The 18,089-nt window shown below is 32.0% G+C and overlaps 1 protein-coding gene across 2 annotated transcripts in view; it reads left to right on the plus strand.

Annotated features, from left to right (window-relative positions):
- MED23 (mediator complex subunit 23) overlaps positions 1-18,089 on the plus strand; it is a 156,068-nt gene that overhangs the window by 69,064 nt on the left and 68,915 nt on the right. For both annotated transcript variants that reach the window (XM_089099507.1, XM_089099508.1), the window contains 3 exons: positions 9,046-9,203; positions 13,595-13,749; positions 17,690-17,870. In XM_089099507.1, the coding sequence (XP_088955633.1) occupies positions 9,046-9,203; positions 13,595-13,749; positions 17,690-17,870 (494 nt within the window). The remainder of the gene's footprint in view (positions 1-9,045; positions 9,204-13,594; positions 13,750-17,689; positions 17,871-18,089) is intronic.

Raw genomic sequence — 18,089 nt, forward strand, 5'->3', positions numbered from 1 at the left:
AAACGCATGTGGTAATTAAATAAAAAAAAAAGTTTTTTCAACTTAAAGTAAGGAGTAAGGAGATAATCTGCATAATGAGATATTTAAATTTCATGTATTTAAATAAAAAAAAATCGTATGTGTTAATTAAATAAAAAAACAAGTTTTTTCAACTGAAAGTAAGGAGTAAGGAGATAATCTTTATAATGAGATATTTAACTTGCCTTTATGTAAATAAAAAAAAACGCATGTGGTAATTACATAAAAAAAACAAGTTTTTTCAACTGAAAGTAAGGAGTAATGAGATAATATGTATAATGAGATATGTAACTTGCCTTTAGGTAAAGAAAAAAACTCAGTTTGTAATTACATAAAAAAACGAGTTTTTTCACCGGAAATTAATTAGTAAGTTTATGATATGCATGATAAGATACTTAAATCGAATGTAGGTAAAGAAAAAAAAAACGCAGTTGTTAATTAAATAAAAAAACAATTTTCTAAAAATTTAAGAACGTAGTAAGGAGATAATCTGTATAATGATATATATAACTTGCCTTTAGGTAAAGAAAAAAAAACGCATGTGGTAATTACATAAAAAAACAAGTTTTTTCAACTAAAAGTAAGGAGTAAGGAGATAATCTGTATAATGAGATATGTAACTTGCCTTTAGGTAAAGAAAAAAAAAACGCATGTGGTAATTACATAAAAAACAAGTTTTTTCAACTGAAAGTAAGGAGTAAGGAGATAATCTGTATAATGAGATATGTAACTTAACTTTAGGTAAAGAAAAAAATGCATTTGGTAATTAAATAAAAAAACAAGTTTTTTCAACTGAAAGTAAGGAGTAAGGAGATAATCTGTATAATGAGATATTTAACTTGCCTTTAGGTAAATAAAAAAAAACGCATGTGGTAATTACATAAAAAACAAGTTTTTTCAACTGAAAGTAAGGAGTAAGGAGATAATCTGTATAATGAGATATGTAACTTGTCTTTAGGTAAAGAAAAAAAAAACGCATGTGTTAATTACATAAAAAAACAAGTTTTTTCAACTGAAAGTAAGGAGTAAGGAGATAATCTGTATAATGAGATATATAACTTGCATTTAGGTAAAGAAAAAAAAACGCATTTGGTTATTAAATAAAAAAAACAAGTTTTTTCAACTGAAAGTAAGGAGTAAGGAGATAATCTGTATAATGAGATATGTAACTTGCCTTTAGGTAAAGAAAAAAAACGCAGGTGGTAATTAAATAAAAAAACGAGTTTTTTAAACTGAAAGTAAGGAGAAAGGAGATAATCTGTATAATGAGATATGTAACTTGCCTTTAGGTAAATAAAAAAAAACGAATGTGGTAATTAAATAAAAAAACAAGTTTTTTCAACTGAAAGTAAGGAGTAAGGAGTTAATCTTTATAATGAGATATTTAACTTTCCTTTAGGTAAAGAAAAAAAAACGCATTTGGTAATTACATAAAAAAACAATTTTTTTCAACTAAAAGTAAGGAGTAAGGAGATAATCTGTATAATGAGATATGTAACTTGCCTTTAGGTAAAGAAAAAAAAAACGCATGTGGTAATTACATAAAAAACAAGTTTTTTCAACTGAAAGTAAGGAGTAAGGAGATAATCTGTATAATGAGATATGTAACTTGTCTTTAGGTAAAGAAAAAAAACGCATGTGTTAATTGCATAAAAAACAAGTTTTTTCAACTGAAAGTAAGGAGTAAGGAGATAATCTGTATAATGAGATATGTAACTTGCCTTTAGGTAAAGAAAAAAAAACGCATGTGGTAATTACATAAAAAAAACAAGTTTTTTAAACTTAAATTCAGGAGTAATGAGATAATCTTTATAATTAGATATTTAACTTGCCTGTAGGTAAAGAAAAAAAAAACGAATGTGTTAATTACAAAAAAAAAAAATTTTTTTAAAATGATAGTAAGTAGTAAGGATATAATCTGTATAATAAGATATGTAACTTGCCTTTAGGTAAATAAAAAAAACGCATGTGGTAATTAAATAAAAAACAAGTTTTTTCAACTGAAAGTAAGGAGTAAGGAGATAATCTTTATAATGAGATATGTAACTTGCCTTTAGGTAAATAAAAAAAACGCGTTTGGTAATTAAATAAAAAAACAATTTTTTTCAACTGTAACTAAGGAGTAAGGAGATAATCTGTATAATGAGATATGTAACTTGCCTTTAGGTAAAGAAAAAAAAACGCATGTGGTAATTAAATAAAAAAACAATTTTTTTCAACTGAAAGTAAGGAGTAAGGAGATAATCTGTATAATGAGATATGTAACTTGCCTTTAGGTAAAGAAAAAAAAACGCATGTGGTAATTAAATAAAAAAACTAGTTTTTCAACTGAAAGTAAGGAGTAAGGAGATAATCTCTATAATGATATATTTAACTTGCCTTTAGTTAAAGAAAAAAAAAGCATTTGGTAATTAAATAAAAAAACAAGTTTTTTCAACTGAAAGTAAGGAGTAAGGAGATAATCTGTATAATGAGATATGTAACTTGCCTTTAGGTAAAGAAAAAAAACGCATGTGGTTATTACATAAAAAATACAAGTTTTTTCAACTGAAAGTAAGGAGTAAGGAGATAATCTGTATAATGAGATACGTAACTTGCATTTAGGTAAAGAAAAAAAAACGCATTTGTTAATTAAATAAAAAAACAATTTTTTTCAACTGAAAGTAAGGATTAAGTAGATAATCTGTATAATGAGATATTTAAATTGCCTTTAGGTAAAGAAAAAAAAAAACGCAGGTGTTAATAAAATAAAAAAAAAATTTTTTTAAACTGAAAGTAATGAGTAAGGAGATAATCTGTATAATGAGATATGTAACTTGCCGTTAGGTAAAGAAAAAAAACGCATGTGGTAATTAAATAAAAAACAAGTTTTTTCAACTGAAAGTAAGGAGTAAGGAGATAATCTGTATAATGAGATATGTAACTTGCCTTTAGGTAAAGAAAAAAAAAGCGTGTGGTAATTAAATAAAAAAACTAAGTTTTTTCAACTGAAATTAAGGAGTAAGGAGATAATCTGTATAATGAGATATGTAACTTGCCTTTAGGTAAAGAAAAAAAAAACGCATGTGGTAATTAAATAAAAAAACAATTTTTTTAAAATTAAATTAAGGATTAAGGAGATAATCTGTATAATGAGATATGTAACTTGCCTTTAGGTAAAGAAAAAAAAACGCATGTGGTAATTAAATAAAAAAACTAGTTTTTCAACTGAAAGTAAGGAGTACGGAGATAATCTGTATAATGAGATATGTAACTTGCATTTAGGTAAAGAAAAAAAACGCATTTGGTAATTACATAAAAAAACAATTTTTTTCAACTGAAATTAAGTAGTAAGTATATAATCTGTATAATGAGATATTTAAATTGACTATAGTTAAAGAAAAAAAAACTCATGTGGTAATTACATAAAAAACAATTTTTTTCAACTGAAAGTAAGTATTAAGGATATAATATGCATAATGAGATACATAACTTGCCTTTAGGTAAAGAAAAAAAAACGCATTTGGTAACTACATAAAAAAAACAAGTTTTTTAAAATTAAAGTAAGGAGTAAGGATATAATCTTTATAATGAGATATTTAACTTGCCTTTATGTAAAGAAAAAAAACGCGTGTGGTAATTAAATAAAAAAACAAGTTTTTTCAACTGAAAGTAAGGAGTAAGGAGATAATCTGTATAATTAGATATGTAACTTGTCTTTAGGTAAAGAAAAAAAAACGCATGTGTTTATTGAATAAAAAACAAGTTTTTTCAACTGAAAGTAAGGAGTAAGGAGATAATCTGTATAATGAGATACGTAACTTGCCTTTAGGTAAAGAAAAAAAAACGCATGTGGTAATTAAATAAAAAAACAATTTTCTTCAACTGAAAGTAAGGAGTAATGATATAATCTGTATAATGAGATATTTAACTTTCCTTTAGGTAAAGAAAAAAAACGCGTGTGGTAATTAAATAAAAAAACGAGTTTCTTCAAATGAAAGTAAGGAGTAAGGAGATAATCTGTATAATGAGATATGTAACTTGCCTTTAGGTAAAGAAAAAAAACGCATGTGGTAATTACATAAAAAAACCAGTTTTTTCAACTGAAAGTAAGGAGTAAGGAGATAATCTGTATAATGAGATATGTAACTTGCCTTTAGGTAAAGAAAAAAAACGCATGTGGTAATTAAATAAAAAAAACAAGTTTTTTCAACTGAAAGTAAGGAGTAAGGAGATAATCTGTATAATGAGATATGTAACTTTCCTTTAGGTAAAGAAAAAAAAAAAGCATGTTGTAATTAAATAAAAAAACAAGTTTTTTCAACTGAAAGTAAGGAGTAAGGAGATAATATGTATAATGAGATATGTAACTTGCCTTTAGGTAAAGAAAAAAACGCATGTGGTAATTACAAAACAAAACAAGTTTTTTCAACTAAAATTAAGGAGTAAGGATATAATCTGTATAATGAGATATGTAACTTGCCTTTAGGTAAAGAAAAAAAAAACGCAAGTTGTAATTAAATAAAAAAACAAGTTTTTTCAACTGAAAGTAAGGAGTAAGGAGATAATATTTATAATAAGATATGTAACTTGCCTTTAGGTAAAGAAAAAAAGACGCATGTGGTAATTACATAAAAAAACAAGTTTTTTCAACTGAAAGTAAATAGTAAGGAGATAATCTGTATAATGAGATATGTAACTTGCCTTTAGGTAAATAAAAAAACGCATGTGGTAAATAAATAAAAAAACAAGTTTTTTTCAACTGAAAGTAAGGAGTAAGGAGATAATCTGTATAATGAGATATGTAACTTGCCTTTATGTAAAGAAAAAAAACGCATCTGGTAATTAAATAAAAAAACAAGTTTTTTCAACTGAAAGTAAGGAGTAAGGAGATAATCTGTATAATGAGATATGTAACTTGCCTTTAGGTAAAGAAAAAAAAACCCATGTGGTAATTAAATAAAAAAACAATTTTTTTAAACTGAAAGTAAGGAGTAAGGAGATAATCTGTATAATGATATATTTAACTTTCCTTTATTTATAGAAAAAAAAAACGCCTGTGTTAATTAAATAAAAAAACAAGTTTCTTCAAATGTAATTAAGGAGTAAGGATATAATATGTATGATGAGATATGTAAATTGTCTGTAGGTAAAGAAAAAAAACTCGTTTGGTAATTAAATAAAAAACAAGTTTTTTAAACTGACAGTAAGGAGTAAGGAGATAATCTATATTATGAGATACGTAACTTGCCTTTAGGTAAAGAAAAAAAAACGCATTTGGTAATCACATAAAAAAACAAGTTTTTTCAACTGAAAGTAAGGAGTAAGGAGATAATCTGTATAATGAGATATGTAACTTGCCTTTAGGTAAAGAAAAAAAACGCATGTGGTAATTACATAAAACAAAACAAGTTTTTTCAACTGAAAGTAAGGAGTAAGGAGATAATCTGTATAATGAGATATGTAACTTGCCTTTAGGTAAAGAAAAAAAACGCATTTGGTAATTAAATAAAAAAACAAGTTTTTTCAACGGAAAGTAAGGAGTAAGGAGATAATCTGTATAATGAGATATGTAACTTGCCTTTAGGTAAAGAAAAAAAAACGCATGTGGTAATTAAATAAAAAAACAAGTTTTTTCAACTGAAAGTAAGGAGCTACATTAACACTTAAAACGAAAAGGAATTATTACGTATATGAGGGGTTTTGCCCCTCGTCAATATCTCACTCTTTACGCTAAAGTTCAAATTATATTCCAATTCTTTAAGAATGACCCCTGAATCACAAAAGCCGTTTAATTAGAATAAATAGCTCTTTTGAAATTACTAAGAATACTTTAGAGTAAAGAGTGAGTTATTGAGGAGGGGGCGAAACCCCTCATATACATAATCATTTCTGTTCGTTTTAAGTTTTATTGTAGCTCTTCTTTCAGTTGAAAAAACTTGTTTTTTTATTTAATTTCTGATTGTTTTTTTTAAATAATGCTGGAAAATCCAGCGCCCTCTTCATGGAAATTATCTTCCTCCATGAAAAATTCCTCCTTAGAAAGGTCCTCCCACGTAATCTTTCTTCAGGCAAAAAATACAAAATTTCACATTTTTGTAGATAGGAGCTTGAAACTTCAACAGTAGGGTTCACTAATACGCTGAATCTGATGCTGTGATTTTCATGACTTTTAGGGGGTGTTTCCCCCTTTTTTTGGAAAATAGGACAAATTTTCTCAGGCTCATAACTTTTGATGGGTAGGACTAAACTTGATAAAACTTATATGTTTAAAATCAGCATAAAAATCCAATTCTTTTGATGTATCTCAAAATATCTGTTTTTTAGAGTTTCGGTTACTATTGAGCCGTGTCACTCTTTACTTACAGTTCGTTACCACGAACTGTTTGATTCAAAAACCAACTGACCGATCTGAGGCCCATTCTCCGGAACAATTGTTAATACCCACTCTATGACACCATGTTCTAGTTTCCATATTAGCCATTGTTGGTTGCATCTCACCAACGCTCAAGTACATTTAGTAGATTATTCTGATTTTATAATAATTAAAACAGGATAAAGCTTTGCCAGAGTCATTGTTGGGTCATAGGGCGTCAAATTTAAAGCCAAAAAATTGTAAATAAATACTTAAAAAAAAAAGTTGTAAAAAACAGTGTTTTACAAATGTACTAAAAATAAATTTTTCGGTTCTAAAGAATATTTATACTTCAAAATTTTCGGAATATTTTGAATGTTCTGAACTCTTTCATTCAAACTTGTAAAAAAATTCTTAAAATTTAAACGTGCTGCGCTTTTTCAGTCAACTATGAATTGATATCTAAATATTTATCATACAAGCGTAATTTTATGAATGCTGTGAATGATAAATTCACTGTTCTTTATTTAAATAAAATGCGCGCAACGTTTAAATTTTAGAAAATTTTCACGGAGTTTGGCCCCCCCCCCCTCCGAAATTGTAGTCCAACTCAAAATAGTAATTGTCCGAAATTGCAGTCCGACTAAAAATGTAAAAAAATGCATATACACAAATTTTGATGCGTTTTTTAAAACTTTATTTGGAAACTCCCCCAAAAATAACCCCTACCGAACAAATATGCCCTTGACTAACACTCAATTGTAAATTAAATATTTCTAATATTCTATTTGAATATATTCACAGAACTCCCTTACTTTCAAAATACAACATTTATAGTTGGCTACACTTTATGCTCACTATGTTGCTTATAATTTTGCTATGAAATAAACAATGTATACAGGACTTGAGATAGTGTTTGATTTCAAAGATTCGTACACATGCTTTAGTTGAGGATCAGTGGAATATGCAATAAATTAAATCGCCGGCAAAACATCAAAATATTATTTTCTATGGAACAATTATATCAAAAGTAACTAGCTGCTGCATTGTACGGATTATGGGAAAATCCAAGTAGATAGCGTTTTGCTTTGTCTTTAAGATAGTTTCTGAAGAGTATGGATTATGGAAAATTCAAGTAGATGGCTCTTTGCTTTGTCTTTAAGATATTTGCTGCGTAGTACGGATTATGGAAAAATCCAAGTAGATGGCTCTTTGCCTTTTCTTTAAGATAGTAGGTCTTCGTAATCTTTTCCTTTTTTCGTGACAAAATTCATGGCGCCAGGCTACTAAAACTTATGACCTGAAATGTCACGATTCAACCACTTACCTAGGTTTTTCCCCTTGAGTTGTATCTGTTGAACTTTCCTCTAAAGGAATCAATAAACAGGTTTCCAGGGACAACAACCCTCGGAACACCATCTAAACGCAATTGTTTTGCATTAATGGTCGACTGGCTTATTACTAATAATAATTTCTTTATTTGTAAAAGTCAAGCAAAATATTTAATTATCCCAACAAGCGCCTCTAGAGCGAAAAGATTTCTCTATAACCACTTATTTTTAGGGATTGAACCAAATGGACAAATAACTGTAGGATAGCTATTGAGTTTCATTGGAATGCCTCAGTTGCCAAATAACGTGATCGCTCGAGTAATAAAGTTACTACTACTATCACGCGTTTTTCAAGGGAAGGGAAAATGTGAAAAGAGCAAAAGATAAGAGATTTTAGTAAAATTACTGAAAACTTGTATCTAATTATAAAAAGCATTTGGATTTAGACAGAGAATGCTTGTTTATGTGCTGGGTTACATTTTCTGATTTAACTTTTAACTGGTAATATTTTACCAGTTTCAGGTCTTTTTAATTCTTATATGGCTCTGTTTATGTTTGATATATTGCATAATAATGCATCTGAATGTTTGATTGGTGTGTTTCAGAGAAATCAGCCTGAATATGAGACAAGGAATTTGTCAGCAATTAGAAAACCGACTAAAAGGTCTGCAAGGTCTGCATTTTCAATTCGCCATGTTCTTCTTTTTATATGGGAGTAGTCTCTTCCTTAGACATAGTTCAAGAGACTGATAGGTCGGCTTTTCGTTGGTTGCATAGGGACCATTGTTTTTGTATATATGTTTTTTTTATGCATAGTTAAATTAGAAATAGTAGATAAGAGCGTTGTTATATTAGATTAGTATAGTAGAGGATCTCAAGTGGTGATTTTTTTTGTTTGTATTTTGTTTTTAGGGGAATCCATTGATAAGTGATTTGTTGTGTAGATTAGAGAATGGCCGCACAAGCCATAAGGCTTTTTGGCAAATTTTTCTTTTTTTTGTATTGTTTTCTCTGTTTTTCAAAATAAATTCTCTGTCTCTGTAAGAAAAAAAACTTTACTTTTGACATATTCCTGTCAAAGACAGAAAACTGCGTTTCCAAGTCTCTATCTTTTCTAGTTTTAAAATAATATTTTAAATCTCAACTCTGATTGGTCAGTCAAGAATTTTATGCTTGAAAGTTGCAAACTGTTCAACTCAAGAAATTACGAACGCGGGACATGATTGGCGCTCTAGTCGTTTGTAATTTTGTAAATTTACTGTGTATAGTGTGTTTATGTACTCTATTTGTGAACACAAATTGTGTTTATCTATTCATATATATGTGTTTATTTATTTACTGTGCTTATTTTTTGTGTTTCAGGTATTGATACAAGCAGTTGGTGTGGTGAAATTTTGCGGTTAATCCTTCAGGCAACCCCTCATCAATGGTCGCCAAATACCTTGACCTGTTTTCCCCCAGTTATTGCTGAACATTTTACTCAGAGCAAAGCAACTAGAGAGTCGAAACAGCAGCTAAAGGTTTTTTTCTTATATAATTCGTTCATCATCTTAATAATCAAGAAAATTATATGTCATATAATGTTTAATAAAATAGGACCTAGAAGATAGCCCGAAAAACATTAGCCTGTGAGAAATGAAAAGAGAAAAAATAAGAGAGAAGAACAGAGTAGCGCAAACAACAGAAAAATGCAACGATAACAAGATAAGAAAAAAAAAACACGATCAAGGATCCTTAAAATAAATAAAGAGTTACAGTACAGAAATCTTTAAAAAGGAAGAAGGTAAGGTGACATTGAGAATGAAGCTGAAATAAAACAAAATGTTGTAGAGAAATAAAGAAAAAAGCAATGGGATTATTAATTCCGCATATTGTAAATTGATATAGAAGGAAGCAAAAATGAGCAAGGAAATAAAAATAGGAATTAGTATATTCTTATAAATAAAGCTCCAAACTTGTACTCTCTGATAAATTTGAGATCTTTGGCCAGCTAAGGAAAATCAGATTAGGAAGTTGTTGTTTTTTTTAAACTCAAGGAAGGCAAGGAGATAAGAGAAATAGAAAGAAAGGAAAAGTGACTATCGGAAAGTATGAGGGTAGTAGGTTCAAAGGAAGGTTTCGTTAGCGGGGGACTTATAATTGGGGAATTCATTAAAATTGAATTTTTGTTGAATTTTGACTTCTGTTTTTCTGGACAATGAAAAATGGATTAAAAAAGTCGACCTCGAGTGATTTCGTAAGAGGATTAGCACTTGCTGAATGTAAAGAACTTGAGCTTCAATTTTATTCATTTTGAACAAAAGAACTGGGGACATTAGGGCAACATAACAAGTGAAATAAAGCACGTTTCCACACTTATGAATGTAGTTTAGTTTTCATCCTTTTTTCACTCCCAAAGCCCACTCTCCTATATTCGCACTTTGTGTATGGTACCAACTACAGGCCCTTTTGTGAGTTATCACCTAAGACATCAAGAAATTATCCCTGTGGCCCTTTTAGCTACCCACTGCCTGCTTATAACTATATCTATACCACCATAAAATACGTGACCAAAAACTTTAATTCCATTAGAGAGCTAGACTATTTACAGCAAAATGCACCCCCCCCCTCCACTCCTAAAAAGGATCAATGCTTGGGTGCAAATTATTTACTATGTATAAACGACAGGTTACTAATTTTCCGCTAATGTGACAACGTGTATAATACGTTGGCTGCTATAATCAGGGAAGTATTTACTGATAGCTCCGCATTTTGAAATGCTACTACTACTACTAACAGCTCACTGCAGCACCAAGCCGCCTGATGCCAACAGAGCTACGCATGCTCCTTCTCTGTCGCAATCTATTCAACGCCTCCCTCTTTACTATCTCACAGGAAGTTCCTATTTCACTTAAATCTTTGTTTATGACGTCGACCCACCCCAACCTGGGACGAACTACTTTTCGTTTGACCCTAGACGGTTTGCCGAAAAGGACAAATTTTGGCAATCTGTTATCCTTCATCCGTAAAACATGCCCTAGCCATCTCAACCTTTCTCTGATTGCAGCCCTAGAAAGTGGGATTGAACCACACTCTTCGTACAGCCTACTGATTTAGATAGGGTCAGTCATTTTGGTACCCAAAACAATCTCTAGGTGATTTCTCTGGAAAACATCTATCATATCTTCCTCCGGTTTTGGAGTGCCTATGCTTTGGAACCATACTTCACCACTGTCTTCACTGTTTCTTTAAATATTTTAATCTTGGTGTGCAGACTTGGTTTGCAGTACTGCCACTAATTCTTCTCACAAAATATATCTTCCCTCACATACAAAGTGTCACAAACTTTTTCGTTCTCCTTGTTATCTTTTCCTGTAACTCTATCATATTTTAGCATATTCTCAAAATGTTCTGCCCATCTCTCTTTAACTCTTTCCTTATCATTAATTGTGGCCCCTTTCCTATCTCTAACTGGGACAAGTCCGGATTGACTACTCCCTCTCAATTTGTTAACATGCCAGTTAAATACCTTATTATTGTGGTGTCTATCTGCCTTAGTTCATATTATGCCTTAGTTCACACCTCCTTAGTTCATATTTTAATGCTTTCTCCACTTTATTTACATTCCTTTTATTTTCATATGATCACTTCACTTCACTCAGATAATTTTTGATCATTTCACTCAGATAATTCTTTTACAAGCCCCTTATCTTCTCTATTAAATATAGATCTTTTTCACTAATATGCCTAGCTGCAGTCTTAACTTTTTTCGCTAAGACACAATCAGCAACTTTACAAATTGTTTTCCTGAAATAATTCCATCCATCTTTCACACTGTCAAATTTTAAACTTTGAAGTTTAGTATTCAACTGTTCTTGAAAACCTTCTCTCAAACTCTCGTCCTGGAGTCTATCAACGTCGCAGCGTTCCGGAAGGTAGTTACCCTTTCTAAATTTCAGCTTTAAATTAACCCTAGGCACTACTAGAAGGTAATCTTCACTTTTAACATCAATAACAAAACTCCTATATACCCTTGTATCTTGCATTGATCTTGCCAGTCTTCGGTTTATAATAACATAATCAGTAAGGTTATCTGTCTTATCATCACGTGAATACCATGTTAAATTATTGGCCATTATATGACCAAAAACTCTATTGGTTATAACTACATTGTTATACTACAAAATTGCAGCAGTTTGTTGCAATTACAGTTAGCTTTTCCTACAACAAATTTACCTAGGCTTGGTTACCATCTGTCCCTATTTCTACCGACCTGTGTGTTAAAATATCCTGATAAAAATACCATATTTCTACCTGGCACCTTGTTATTTGTTCCTGTAGGAGTGAGAAAATTTATCTGAGTCTCTAGTATCTCCATTAGTCGGATAAACAGGAACATAAATTACTATGACTGATACTCTGCACTTTTTAGTCATAAAATGAGTGACTAGTATTCTATTATCAATACCTTCTCAACCTAAACGAGACTTTGCAGCTTCTATATTCATCATGAGCCCTACTCCCTGCCCATGCACTTCATCCTTCGTGCCTGAGTCCCTTGGATGTGAGTTTCTGAAACTCCTAATTAGTCTAGTTCGAAGCGTTTGAATTCGTCAGTCAAAATGTCAATATGATAGTTATTTTTATTGTTGTAACATTCCAAGTTGCAATTTTCATATTCTTTAAATCACTGAAATTATTATGCCCTCAGGAAAAGTAATGATCCCAGAACTAGTGTGGTACTGGGGACTAACACATATTCTCAAGTCAAGACGAAGCGCTTCAGCTGGCTTATAACCGGACAGCAAGACGCTCCTAGCACCTCCAGCGAATGTAGGCTTTTTGCAGTCCTGGGCCCATCTTGTTCACAACATGGTTTTCGGCACTTGGCGTTATTCTCGTGTCAGCAAGAGAGGAAATCCTGCAGAGACAATCTCAAGCCTATTTCCTCCAGCTCATTATATATTCATGCCTACAAATATTATGCTACTACGGGGAGGCAACCCATAGTAGATAAATTAGCTAGGAAGAGTTAAATCAGCGCAAAAAAGCCCACCAAAACAGACCAAACCCAGAAGAATTATCCATTAATCAGAACTCTGTGCAAATGCTGTGTCGTTTACCTGGCTATAATTTCCTCGAGAAATGCCACTCCTCAAGGTCACCCTGCACCGCGTTAACCATCACTGCTCGGTGTGAAGCCTAGTGATATTTACACCCATTCACCACTTTGAGGTTGGCTAATGGATTTCCTATGCTACTTAGGAATGGAGGGACAAGCTTCACTTCCTAGAACTCTACCATCGCTGCAGAAACTTCAAGGTTTAGTTCGTTTCTTCAAAGAGCCTCCTTGCTGCCACCTAGTGTTAGCAATAGGCTTCAGGAAGGGGCCTGGATCTTAAAACAATATATAATATTCAAGCTCATTAATAAAATATTAATTCAAAGCAAACAATTAAAATGATGAAGAGATAATTAGATAGTACTTGAAATGTTACCAATATTAACGATAAGAGCACAAATGATAAAGGGAACGCTTGGTGGTTGAGTTTTTAAAGGCTAATTTAAATTATAAGCAGTTATTGATAATTTTATTTATGGTATTACTCTTTTTTATAGCTTAGATATTTTTTGGCTATGATCTTTTTAGTCCAATTTTATTTTCGGGTTCGTTATTAATGGATGGAGATTTATTTTTTATTGGTTGTAAGAGCGTGGTGCTACCTTTCTTCCTTTGTTCCATTTGTGTCTTTTGCTGGATCTGTAGTGTCCCATATCGCCTGATTTGGGTTGATCAACGGTGATGATTTGCATCAGGTAGCTTTTTCTCTTTTTTATTGTTTTAACTTTAATTGATGATGCTAGCCAGTCAGTCATAACTCTTTCTTTTTACCATCAGTGGTACTGAAGTACTTGTTTATCTTTTTTCTAGAATGCAGTTGATCAGGAGTACAGTCGTTGGAGCGGAATGAACAATGAGAGTGAGATAGTTAATCATTTTGCAATGCCAGGTACTCCTCCATTGTTTTTGTGTATTGTTTGGAGAATGCTCCTTGAAACAGAGCACGTGAACCCGATTGCTTACACGTAAGAAATCTTTGCCTCTTTAAATTGTTTTTTTTTTTCTGTATTATTATTCTGTAATATAATTCAGTGTTATTAATAGCGCCAGGTTTTCCCCTTTCAAGACTATTTCCCATAACGTAGGGATTTGTGACGTTATGTTAGGTTCTTAGGGAGGGGGAATTAGGCATTTAGGGATTTTTTAAGGGAATCTTAGAGAACAACTATGCTTAGGAATTTCTGAATTTTCTAGAGAGGTATTCACGAGATATCCAGCTTTTGTTTATTTTAGTCTTTCTTTTTTTTTCTGAGAAATATAAAATTACAAATCATTTAATTTATCTTTGGTAAGTTATGCCCTGTACCTCTTCTGAAACTGCGAATTCAAATTTTTGTTGTTTGTAATTTGGTTGAGGAAAATAGGGGACAGTTAAGGATTTTGAGAGGAAAGATAGGGATCTTCACGGGTATTTATGGAGAATTTTAGGGATGGTCAAAATGTGAAAGTAGAAAAACTGAACGGTACATCTAATTCCTCCAGACTAGTAGAAGTAACAACAGAAGCATATTGTTTTTGGTAGGACCCTCCATTGTCACTTTTTCTTCTATCTCAGAAATTGATCTTAAGTGTTCTAAAAGAACGGTAAATTTCATTGACTGATTAATTTATTAAATTTTATTTAGTGTTTACTCCATTTGAGCTTCACATCAACCCTTCTTTCAAACTGTTCATAAACTGCCTTTTTAGAATTAGAGAAAAAATAACAAGAAGACGAATATAGTTCTTATGAAAAGCTGCATAATTTTATATTTATTATAATATTTTAAACGCATAATGAAGCCATTGGAAATAAGGGCCTTTTGCTTCTCCCTGTATTATGTACGCTAGGCCCCCCCCCCCACTTGTCTCTCCAATAGATGCCATTGATAACTTGCCAGTCATTTTTAAATTAATCGTTTGTTATTTATAAACCTATCAATAGCAGTATAGTCGTACAGCCATCTGTAATATAAACCTGAAGGCTTGCTTTGTTCGAGGCGATGAAATGTAAATCCGAGTTTTAAATTTAAGTTTTAAATGAAAAAAAACCTAAATACTGCCTTTCGAAGTACCACTGCCGAACTGAATTCTCGTTTGATTTTTTATTTATTTATTTTTTTTTATTAAAATGAAGTTGCCTTCAATCCATGGTAATTGGAGAAAAAGTCAAGACAGATAGTCTAAGTTAGAGGCATATCTGGCATAAAGCCTTTTCAGGAATGTATAAAAATGATGTCATTTTCACTTGTTAATAGATAGTCTATCATCCATCCATCCATCTTAGGGCAGAACTAAGGTTGATAGTCATAGAACTTTAGGAATGATCAAGATTTCTGGTTTGATTCATGACGGACAATATCGACTGGATGCTAAATACGGCCTTTTTGAAGTACCACAGCCTAACTGAATTCTCACTTTTTTTTAAAGAGAAGAATGGTGTAGTTAGGGATTGATGAAATAACTTTTCGGAGTGTCAAATTTGTAACTGGGTGATGTATTTTATTTTCCACAAATAAGCTGACTTGGTGTCAAATTATACCAGATTCTCTTTCGAACTGTTTTACTTTTCAAAATTTGTCTATGCCATGTTTGTGTCTTTCTGACTTCTAGAAGGTATTCCTCTTGGGTAAGATGGACGGTGTGAAAACGATTCATGTCCCAATTTTGGTAACCTAAACGAATGGACAAATTGGAATTAGACTCGGCATATATAACCCTCTCTGAGAGGAGAAAGTCAAGGGTGTACTGTGAGTTGGGGCGAATAGTAATATAAAAGCGCCTCGTTTAAAGTGACTATTTTACCTGTAACCCTCTTCAGTAGAAGAAGATTAAGAAGGGTATGGAGGAGTTTTCTGAACGGAGGGGAGGTATAGAGAGAGGGTAGGTCTGATGCTCGTGTCCAGTTATTTATACTATGTATGATTTGGCACGTGATATTATTATCCTTCATTATATCAAACTTGTTTGTATGGAAGAACACTAGGTTTAAAATTGGGATATTTCAAATTTTTTAGGCTATTTCACTTTCACCTTATGTGGCCTACATTTATTTTCCTTCTACGACAGCTATTGCCGGGAAATGAGTAGAGAATGCCAATTGCGGTCAAAGAGGAGTTTCTATTTGTTTTTATAGGAGACACGTAGGGTCAGTATCCGAAAGAGTTTAGAGGTATGGTAAGAAATAGCCACCGTATGAAGGGCTTCCTGTTGGGAGAGGACGCCCTTTTCCGCGGGAATGGCAATTTTTTTTCTTTTTTTGGAAAGTGTTTGGTAGTATATGGTGACTTTAAGTGTGCCCAGTTCGGCTGCTATTTAATAAAAAAAAAGGATAGATGGTAGGTGACGTCTAAAGTTAAAATTAGATGTATTTTGAATTTAAAATTTGTCGTCACTGAGAGGAGAGGAGGTGGGTTTTATTAAAAAGAAAAAAAAAAGAAAAAAAGAGGGGTTTCTTGAAGGATATTATATTTAACGGTAAAGTGGCAGTGAAGTCGGCCAGTGCACTGACAATCGGATGCTATTTAACAGGAGGAGGGTTATAGTCGGGGGTGTAATCGATATTCCGAACTTTATACGCTTTATAGACATTTGTGAAGATAAGTGTATTCCGAACTGGGTTTTCCAATCATCCTGGAGGTAGGATTACTTTGCACCACTTCTGTTTGGAATCCCCCTCCAATGGTGGAGATAATTAAACAGGGATTGTATTTTTCTATTTAGATTTCAATCTTTTAATGTGAAATATTTTACTGTTTAACTAGCCTTTGAACTGTACTAGCAATGTATGTATGTATGTATGTATAAATTTATTGCCCATCATAAATATAAAATACAACACTGATGTAGTATAAAGAAAGAAAATGGAAAAAGAAACAAATAAATTCTGACAAATACAAACAGAACCAAAACAGAGAAGAACAGACAAGAAAAAAAAAATTACAAATAGTGGCAATTATGTGTAAGAACAAACCTATTATCAAAGACGGACATTTTCAGAGGTGCTTTCACCAATAATCTGCCTTCGATATCTCTCATTTCTTTTCTGTACCGCGGACACTGGATTTGCAACTCCATACCGCAATGATAGTGAGCTGTTATTAGTCCGGAGAGGCAGCCTTAGCAAATATTTCGCATACTTGTAGAAACACTTCCGTATATCCCTAATACCTGAAGCAGTAAGAAGAGACCAAAATGGTGCAAGGGCAAGTGGATGCGGAACAGCAAATGCATTATAACCGCTAGCTAAGATACGGCGGTTCAATTTAAACTTTAACGCATCTAGTAAACCATACGCATTCCTAGCTTTTCTGGCAAAAAAATCTTTCAAAAGTTGATGCGCAAAACTTGACGCATATTTAATTAGCATTTGAACTGTGGAGACATAAGCTGGATTTAACATTATGTTTAATCGGATTACATTACAATAGAGGTAGTCGGATTACCTCTTACCATAACAAGTAAAAGTGGGTGCAATTATTACTTAATTAAGCTTTTTAAAAACCATGGATTTTATTGCTCGTGTTTAGCGATTATTGCTTTGATTTGACTTTGAGACTCGGATATGAGCGAACAAGTTGAGGAATCTGTCATTGCTTCAACACCGGAATTGACTCTCAAAAACATGAGAAATGGCCTATTTAAGTCACCAGTCTAAAAACTAAGAATTAAATTTACCACAACGTTGATAATTTTTAAACCTGCATACAGGGGGGAAGGGGGGAATTTCATTAAGATTATCCCCCAAAACTCCATGTGTGAAATTTTGGAAACTTCGAACCTGAAGCTTTTTTTTAAATGATGTGTCATCTTTTTTTCCTTATGCTAAAATTGAAGTTTTGTGCTCCCATGGCCTTAATTTTCTTATTACTTCAATGGTATGTCGGAACATCTTCCTAAAATAGTATCTGTTGCTTTCCTTTTCAGAGTTTTGGACAAAATTGGGGCACGAGCCTTGTCATCTCACATTCGATATTTTTGTGACTTTTTGGTGTATGAATTTGCCAATTCCGGTGGTGGACAACATGTCAACAAATTTGTAGAAATTGTCAATGATATTGTGTGGAAGTACAATATTGTTACCATTGATAAGCTAATATTGTGTTTGGTAAGTATGATTTTCAATCCAATGTAAATATGGCCTACGCTACGTATAAAAAACGAAAAAGCTCAATTACATATTAGCTCAATATGTCTTGGCTCAAAACGTTTTCCGCGTGTTTTCTTGACTATACTAGTGGTTAAACCTATACCAGCGATCTAGATTATAACTAAGTTTGGCCCGACTGGTTTATAAGTTTAGTAATAACACCCCCCCCCCCACCCT

The sequence above is a fragment of the Artemia sp. Qi Xiang Cuo genome, chromosome 13 (assembly GCF_049724085.1).
Source record: "Artemia sp. Qi Xiang Cuo chromosome 13, ASM4972408v1, whole genome shotgun sequence".
Lineage (NCBI taxonomy): Eukaryota > Metazoa > Arthropoda > Branchiopoda > Anostraca > Artemiidae > Artemia > Artemia sp. Qi Xiang Cuo.